This window comes from Myotis davidii, unplaced genomic scaffold, assembly GCF_000327345.1.
Source record: "Myotis davidii unplaced genomic scaffold, ASM32734v1 scaffold169, whole genome shotgun sequence".
NCBI lineage: Eukaryota > Metazoa > Chordata > Mammalia > Chiroptera > Vespertilionidae > Myotis > Myotis davidii.
This window is the reverse complement of record NW_006383005.1, coordinates 4,511-14,254: the sequence shown is the minus strand read 5'-3', so window position 1 is coordinate 14,254 and position 9,744 is coordinate 4,511. Positions and strand designations below refer to the sequence as shown.

The window sequence follows — 9,744 nt, the reverse complement described above, 5'->3', positions numbered from 1 at the left end:
TGAGTTCTGAATTTCAGCTCTTTGCCAGCTGGAAATTATGGAAACAAACCAATCACATCCTCTTTCCCATAGGAACCAGTCATCACTACATCCTTTTGATACTACAAAACTTGCCTCTCATGGTTTCTAGTTGTTCAATAATGTTGATCTTAAAGAGATAGACAGCCAGATACCTCTCCAGCAAAATGGGTTTATTATTCAGGTACAGCAAAGAACTGCAATGTAGGACATGTGGTCTAATGTTGAATCATGTGCAAGTCCAAAGAAACAAAGGAGAGAAACTGTCTTTAATGGGGGGGGGGGGGGGGGGGCTGTTGTAAATGAGGAGTCCATTGGAGGAAACTGAAAATTGGAAGTATAGTGACTTTTGGCTGAGTTATAGCAGTCTCCCATTGGTTGAGCTGTTACTGGACAAGGAGGAATCTTTTCTTCCTCTGCTGAGGTATAATGTAGTATCACTTCCTGTTGGAGATGCAAGATACCTACCTCTCTTCCTGTTGGAGTCAGCAGTGTGCCTTGTATGAGACATGCATGAGAGTTCTCTCTTCTAGCCTTCTGACTCCATTTTAAATGAGGTTTTTGTTTATTAATTTCACACTATGTTCCCAGTTGTAGCTATGTGACCCTACATGGCATAAGATGTCCTTCTTCCCTGGGCTATGAGTATATGTGACTACTAACGTGCTCTCAGTTTCACCTATCCAGTGTCCGATGTCCACCGTCAGATATTTAACCATTCCCATAACCCCAGGGCAGTAATCCCTCTCTTATCAATGGAGTGAATACAAAGCAATTAAAACAGGTGTTTCACTACCTTTAGAGTGTCCTTTGATGCACAAAAATTTTAAATTTTGATTAGATGTATTTTGTCTATCTTTTTTGTTTGAAAATGCTTTTGGTTTCATATCTAAAATCCATGGTCAAATCCAACATCTTGAAGAGTTTTCTTGTAAAAGTTTAATCATTTTATATTTTAGTCCTTGATGCATTTTGAGTTACTATTTGTATATGTTATGAGGTAGGGGTCCAACTTAATTGTTTTGTATTTGGATTTCCAGTTGTTTCTGCACCATTTGTTGGAGAGACTATTTTCCCCCATTGAATATCCTTGGCATATTTGTTAAAAATCAATTAGCCATAGTTGTTTTTTTTTCTTCTGGACTCTCAATTGTAGTCCATTGGTCTATATGTCTGTATTTACACCACCACCACAATCAGTTTTGAAATTGAGAAGTGTGAATCCTTCAATTTTGTTTTTCCTTTTCAACACTGTTCTGGCTATTTAGGGCTCTCGTAATTCCATATGAATTTTAGGATCATTTTCCCTGTTTTGCACAGGAAACAAAAAAAAAGGCCTTTCAATGCCATTGGATTTAGTTTGCTAGTATTTCATTGAGGACTTTTGCATCTATATTTATGAGGAAAATTGGTCTATGGTTTTCTTACCATGTCTCTGTCTGTAGTATTTTTTAAATAATTCCTTTCAATTCTGTAAGATCTTTAAGAATGTCTCCATTTTAATTTCTGATTTTAGTTATTTATGCCTCCCTTGTTTAATCTAGCCAAAAGTTTGTTAATTAGGTTGACCTTTTCAAATGATTGATTTTTGGTTTTGTTGATTCTCTCTTATTATTTTTCTGTTCTCTGTCTTGTTTATCTCCACTCTAATCTTTATTATTTCCTTTATTCTTCTAGCTTTGGATTTTGTTTTCTGTTCCTTTGGATGTAAAGTGAGGTTATTGATATGTATGGTTTTTATGTCAGTGTTTATATAAGTTTTTACATCTCATAAATTTTGCTATGTTGTGTTTTTATTTTCATTTGTCTCTAACTATTTTCTAATGTCCCTTGCAATTTTTTCTTTGATCCGTTGGTTGCTTATGGGAGTTTGTTTAATTTTCACTTATTTGTGAATTTTCTAATTTTTGTTTCATTATTGATTTCTAGTTTAATTCCATTGGGATGGAGAAGATAGTTTGTATAATTTCAATATTTTTAAATTTATTTATACTTGTTTGTTGTCTAACTTGTTTTGTGGTCTATCCTAGAGAATATGCCACATGCATCTAAGAAGAACGTGTATTCTGTTTCTGTTAGACGCAGTGTCTATATGTGTATGTTAGGTTAGGTGGTTTATAGTGTTGTCAAGTCCTCTATATCCTTATTAATCTTCTGTCTAGAAGATACATTATTGAAAGTGGGACAGTAAACTCTCCAACATTATTATAGAACCACTTCTTCCTTCATTTGTCAATGTTAGCTTCAATAACAACAACGTAAAGGTAGGAAGACAGGTGTAGAGGAGCAGTTTTTATATGCTATGGAAGCTAAGTAGGTATCAATTCAAATTAGATTGTTATAAGTATACATTTTGGCATCTATTGTATGGTGCATATGTTTTTAATTGTTATTTCTTATTGATGAATGTTTGATAGAGTATAGCCACCCCAGCTCTCTTTTGGTTACTATTTACATAGAATATGTTTTCCATCTTTTCACTTTGAACCTATTTGTGTTTTTGGATTTAAAATGAGTCTCTACTAGGGAGCATGTAGTTGGATCATGTATTTTACTCATTCTGCCAATCTCTCTGCCTTTTGATTGGAGAGCTTAATCTGTTTATACTTAGTATAATTAGTGGTAGGAAGAACTTCTGCCATTTTTCTATTTGTTTTCCATATTTCTTATAACTTTTTTGTCTAAGGTAATGTTTTCTCCTCTGTTCCCTCATTTCCTCCATTACTGCCTCTTTTTATTTTCTTAATTGATTTTTATAGTGTAACATTTTGATTACCTTACCATCTTTTTCAGTATATTTTAAAGATATTTTCTTATTGGTTACTCTGGAAATTATAATTTACATCCTATTATTTATAACAATCTAATTTGAATTGATACCTCCTTAGCTTCAATAGCATATAAAAACTGCTCCTCTACACCTGTCCTCCCACATTTATGTTGTTGTTATTGTGACAAATTACATCTTTATACATTACTAGTGACCCGTCACACGAAATCGCACGAGACCCGGGACCCCTCCCCCTCCGCTTAACCCCCCCGCCCCCCATGCCGCGGGATGACCCCGAGTCTTGGAGTGCTGCCCCAATGCCCCGCCTCTGGGCCATGTGCAGCAGCCACTGGGCCCTGCCCCTGCACCGTGCACATGGGGCCGTGGAAACTCCAGCAGAAGTCACGCGAAGCAGCTGCTGGGACTCCCGCGCCTCCGTGGGGCCACAGGAACCCCGGTGGAAGCCACGCTGAGCTGCTGCCGTCCCTGCCCCCACTGCCCCATCCCCACTGTGCATGCTGCCATCTTGTGACGGCATTACTGCGTGAGGATCAATTTACATATTACCTCTTTATTATATAGGATGTGCCCATAATACTGCCTTTTTTACTTACCTGTGTACTTACCTTTATTAGAGTTCTTTATTCTTTATGTAGCTTTGAGTAACTGTCTCGTTTCCTCCCATTTCAACCTTGAGGCCTGAGACTTCACTTAATGCTTGCAGGTAGGTTAGCGATCAGCAGAGGTGAAAGCCTCGGGTCTTCTCAGACCTTTTCTGAGCATGCATCCTGCTCTGCGCATATGAGTAGCTTCTGTGTTCCCCAGGGTCTATGGGCACTTTTGAATGCCCTAATTTCTCAAAGAAACTCTCCCCACCCTTTCCTCCCAGGCTTCAGGTAGTCTGTTGTATGTCTCAGCCTTAATCTTTTGCACGGCAAGGCTCTGGGTCGTTTGTTTGTCATACATCTTCAACACAGTACCCTGCTTTTCACCTTTGAGTGCGTTCTGACTAGGCAAAACAAAGGCAGGCACCTTGCATTAGTCCTTTAGGTAGTTCCTAGACAAGTTAGAACAGACCTACACAATTTTTTTTATAATAAAAAAGAACCAGAGATCAGGGCCCCACACTGGAATGTAGGCTGCTGTCTTTGAGACTACTGCTGAGCTGAAGAGGGAGTTGGAGGCAGGGTAGGTAAAAATGCTCCAAAGCTTTCCTCCTGATTTTGAGTTTCCTTTTCCTTGGTTCAACTTCACCTGATTGTTGTAATAAACCTTTGACTATTTTCCAGAGTTTTGTCAAAGTTGATTCTGTTAGTTTTTGCTTATTATTATTTTTTAATGTATCCCTGGAAGCTCAAGTCCTCAGATCTACCTACTCCATCATTTTCACTGACCTCATTCCGTTTGTTTAATGATGAAAAACGTTACTTATAAGAGATAAAGGAAACCCCAGATGATTTTAAATAAGAGAACACCATGATCAGATATGTCTTTGACAAATGCTATCTTGTAGTTTTGTGGAGAATGATCACCCCTCCCAACCTTCCCTAGGTTCCATATTAATAAAAACTAACTCTCTTTCTAGATTTTTGTCAAATTTGTGCATGATGACTTAAAATATTAGTTATGTAGGAAAATCACTTTGGGAGTTTGAAGGAAGGGTGTCCTCAGAATGATAAATATTCTTTCTTCTGCACTCTAATTTGTGAAGGAATAGCTTAACATGTGAACAACTCCAAGTGGTGTGCCCCAGTGTGAGTAGTAGTGATAATTTGTTTATTGATTGATTGATTTTCCTAAGCAATCTGGGAGGGCAGCTAGGTTTAGGTGATTATGTTACCCGTTTTTTTTGGCAGCCAGTAGAACCACAGGAATTGCATTTTTGTGAAATAACTTTATATTCCCCCTTCTACTGAAATACATATTGTATTTTATTGATTCTATATACATATTTTTGACATTTTAATATTGCTAAAAATGAAATGCACCTCACAATTAGTGGCATGTCACATTATGATAGATAGCATTTATCTGTCTTAGATTTTATGAACTATCAAATTCTTTGGCTGGTTTTATGCACTTTAATAAAGCACTTGAAAGCCTTTTTGGAACAACATAGATGCATAAATATATAAAAATACCTTTATTGATTATTCTTGTTGACTGAGTCAACCTCTTAGTTATTCTTAGCCCGTGTCACCGAAAGAGCAGATTAGACATGGTTTTCTTTTCTCCTGTCATTTTGATGTAAACCTTTCCAAGGTATTAGGAGGAATGAGGTCTTCATGGGAGATGGGAAATATGAATTGAATGACTCATTGGACAAATTTTACTTAATGTAACACACCTAGGAATCCTCAGCCTCTGCCCTCTCTGATTAGCTGCCTCATTTGCCTGTTGGCATGTGAAATGTTAGAGTTCAAAGCCCTCTGTAGCCAGTTTTGCTGTGGTTTGGGGGACTTGTTCTTTCCTTTGTCTGGCCTGTTTGAAACACAGGTCTGGACTGCTGCCTTGCCTAAACCATTTCTTGTGCACCTGCACACTGTAAAGGGAAACTCTGAAATCTTTGCTGCATTTCATTTTAAGGCACAGACCACAAAACACGAAGGAATGTAACCAGAGTCCAGCTGCAATGTTCTTTTCCCCCTATTTCTTCTTTCACTGAGGACTGAAAAGTAGGTTTTAAAGTGATTTTTTAAAATGCAATGTATTAGTCATTGCTCTTGTGCTGCTTAACTGTCTGTTAGATAATATATTCAGAATGGATCAGTGAGACAGTCATTGAGCTAGCACATAGCTGGTCAGAGCATATGGCTTTTTCAAGCCCTCAAAAGAGGTCTGAAATTTTTTGTTTTAGTCTCAGAAGGAGAAATAAGGGGTGGTATAATTGGCAGGCACTTTTGAAAGTGCTTGGCCTGTTCAATACAAGGCTTTTACAAATCCCTAAAAGATGGTCAGCTATTTTTCTGTAGTGGGATTACTGGAACCTAGAGAAATGTTAATGCTGCTTTTCCCATTTTCTTGATTATTTTTGTACTTATATTTATTCCTGTGGACGATCTTGACTAAAACCCCAGGAGTTGCCTTTTTTACTTGATTGACTGATTTTTATAAGATACAGAAACTGTAGAGTACAAGAAGATTGTGATGTGTCCAAAATCAGATAATATTGGGTCCAGATCCTCGTCATTGCATGTGCATGTGATGCTAGCGAGAGAAGGAATGGTGTGCTTTAATGATCTACCACCTTTTTTGTGACTGGATACATAAGGCAGTCATGCACACTTATCTATAAAGAGACTGGCCAGACAGCGAGGTCCCTGAGCCTGTGGTTTTGAGTCTTTATTTTTCTTGCAGCCACCTTTGCATGTCTGGAAGTTTATGGAGCTTCCCCTTCAGCATAACTAGGTTGCTTTTTGCCATGAATGAAGAGACAAAGGAATTTGCCGAGTGGCAGTGAGCAGACAGATTCCTGTCTCTGTGTTCCTTCAGCCTACCCCTCTGGCCTGGCAACATTACTTTCTTGCATAAGTGAATGATACTTTCCCCCCAAATGATGTCTTCTTGAAGAGTTAGAATACATTATTTGTTTGAGAAGTGAATTCTCTATAGGAATAGTGACTGGCACCTGGGATTTTGTTGGCATAAGGCTTATATTGAAAACATAAGCGTTTTCAGACTGCTGTAATTCTGACTCCTCATTTATGTCATTACCTGCTTCAGGCATACTTAAACACCTGTTGACAGCATCTTATATTTAGAATTATAGATTCCTTTCTATAAAAGGTTTCAGCTTCTGTTTGTTAATCAAGCTGTGAATTCAGAAATGGTTGCTGTTTTCACTAAATCAGCATCTGTTTGCTTTCATGGCAGCCAATGAAATCTGATGGCTTCGTTCCATAAGTGGGAGATTTTTACGTGTGCTTAGGCTTACGTTTTCAACTCTTCTACTGTTTATCCTGTAAACTTGAACATTTCTTATAACCTTTCATCTTCATTTTATTATAGGTTGTTACTCAAATGCAGGCATTTAGAGCACTCAGGAGCCAAGACCTCAATTCCTTAAAACTGAACAATGAATGTGATGACTTGAGGCAATGGGTAGACCACTGCTTTGGTTTTCTGTTTTTCCTTGCTGTGCAACTTAAAAGTATAATCAGATATTTTCTAGGGTGACTAACATTATTGAAATGAATGAGATTATTAAGTCTTTTATATTTGCCATTTGCTACAGGAATGTGACCTAATTGAAAAATCTCTGTTCATGTAAAAACTCCCAAAAGTCTATAGTTCGATTCCATTATAACTACCTAAGGGTGCACCATGGGACAGGCATGAAGATGAAAAAACATATGCTCGTGCAGAATTGTAGACTGTGTTTTAGAACAAGACAGAAGATTGCTAGGTCATAGGATTAATTTTTCATTTCACAAATGAAGAAGAAGCAGGTTGAAAGATGAAGTGAGGTCATATCACAAGTTATAAGCATTCCCTCTGATATGGCCCACTGAGGAAAGCAAGCCCAGAAGATGGTGTGCTTATTGTAGTGTGGTACTTTTAAGCAAGCATTAAGGAGGTGTAAGAAATGTGTTTATTAAAATGAGTCCGTGTCTGAAAAATACCCCTTTTCCTAATTTAGGGAAAGGTCCCCAGGAAAAAATGACGTGATGTGAATCCATATATGTTAAGCAAAGTCACTATGTTAAGTTCTCATTGAAAATGTTAATTATTTAAATCCCATTTATCAGTTGGTTCACTTAACTTTTTCTCTCTCTCTCTAAAAAGTACAATGTGAAATGCCCCTCTTCCCTTCTTTCTTGCCTCGACTTGTTTATACTTAGTGGAGTTTGTTTTATATTTTTAATTATTTAGGACTTTGGAGTTATGTTGGTGTCACTGAGTGACTGTGGTAATGTCCTCTCTGAGTCTTGGTTCACCTCGTACAATACCTATTCCACTAGATTAACATGAGTATTAAATAATGCACAGTGTTTGGCATATAGAACATGCTCAATAAAATTTTGCAACCATTATGTATACATTGAGTTTTACAACAGGAATTCCCAGCAGCCTTGTAGTTCTTCTTACTATTTCTAGGTGCTTAAAGGAAAGGTGGGCCTAAGAGAAGGTTAAGGAAAATTTTAAATGCAACCCAGCGGCATAGTGTGAAGTTTCCTTTTGTCACAATGCCATGAGGTACATCATCCTTTAGTGAGTGGTGTAAACGCAGAGGACTGATGAGGTTTCCCACAGTTCAGGGAAAAAAGCTTTCGCTGGTCTGAAGGCTTGTCTCTTTCACTGCAAGTACTCAGGGCATTCACTGCCTGATGCCTACTAAGGAGTTAAGCAAGCGTGTCTTAGAAGCTGTCACATAGTGAATGCTGAAGCCCTTATTCTTAAAAGGAATGTTGAGCATGTTCCAACTACATAGTTCCCTGCCTGGCCTACTACTTTTTTTGTCTTGTACTAGTTTTCTTTCAGTTTATAACCTATGCCCAGTCAAACTATTGTTTTCCAAACACATCACATTATTTCCCACTTTGATACTCTTTGTCCATGCTATACTGCTTACTTGGAATGCCTTCCCTAGGATCAAAATTGTGGATGAACATAAGGCCCTTCCCTTATTATCTAAAACTTGATTTCCCATAGTTTGGATTCAATTCTCAGAAATGAAGTGTGATTATATATACACTCATTTCATTTTAACAGTGATATGAGTGGTGTATTAGAGTTATTTGTCATATTCTCGTCAAAATATTTTCAGTATAGAGACTACATCTTAATTTACTCCACTGCTTTGCAGAGAGACCTGTATTGTGTAGACACTCAATAAAATATTTCTTGAATTGAAGTAGGAGAGCAAAAGGGATGTTCAGTTTTTGCAAATGCTATTAGGTAATCTGACACTCCATACTGTAGCTCGTAGTTTTAACTCTAGATGCTCTGGCCAGGACCATCATTATTTCATATAGTCCCTCAGGACCATGGCAAGCTATTAACTTCGGTGCCTATTGTAATCCAAGGCACAGGCAACAGCGTTGATGGGGTTGTGTTCAGGAGTGAGAGGAAAGAGCATGTTTTAAAATAAGGGATCCCCATGGAAATTTAGGCAGGAGAGATCAACAAAATAAAAGTGCAGGTGGGGTTGCTGGGTGAGACAGGAAATGAACACCTTATGAAGATTAGGCATTCGACTGAGAGAGGGGGAATGTGGAAAATGAGTCACAGCTATTTCATCGCTGACACTTGAAGCGTATTGTTGTGTGTGTTGTTTTTAATGAAGTGTGCTTTTATGGTGCTGATGTTATTATCTGGACGAGGAAGTCTTCCCTAGTATTATTGTCATCTCGGCTTTCTGCAACCAACTAAATTAAAATACAGTAATGTAACGGGACAGTGGGATAAAAAAGAAAACCAGATGACTCTGACATGTAACCCCAACTTGAACTTAACTGCTTTTCTGGTTTGCCGTTTACTCGCATCAGAGGAGAGGCTGGATGTAATGCTCGAGGGCTGGAGGGGCAGAGGGATAAAATTCAGGGATTGGCAAAAGTAGGTTTACAGTTGTGAGTACACAATTTATTCTGAGAGAACCAGGACGGCAGCGTAGGTAAAGGCCTGTACTCGCCACCTCCCACAGCCACATCAAAATTACAACCAAAACACAGAACCATCATTCAGAACCGCCTGAAACCTGGCTGAATGGAAGTCCTACAACTAGGGAAGTAAAGAAGAAAGCATGTTCTAGGAAATGGCCCCTAAATATCTGAGCTGCTGAGTGTGGAAAAGAGCTGTCCAAGACATACACGTGCCCAAAACAGATATTGTACCTTCCCATTGACCAAAGCCTCTAGTTTCTCACTTCGCCTGATAAGAGACTTCACTTTAAATTGCTCAGTGATTTTGTTTTAGGCGTAGATAAAAGAAAGATATGTTTATAATTTAATCTTTAG

General features: G+C 38.1%; 1 protein-coding gene across 1 annotated transcript in view; it reads left to right on the top strand.

The window, feature by feature from the left end:
- Positions 1-7,821, top strand: part of LOC102769384 (UV radiation resistance-associated gene protein) — a gene marked incomplete at its 5' end in the record, with an annotated part of 166,060 nt that extends 158,239 nt beyond the window's left edge. The window contains one exon of the mRNA XM_015557473.1: positions 7,023-7,821. Coding sequence (XP_015412959.1) covers positions 7,023-7,035 — 13 coding nt within the window. The remainder of the gene's footprint in view (positions 1-7,022) is intronic.
- Between the last annotated feature and the right edge of the window lie 1,923 nt (positions 7,822-9,744).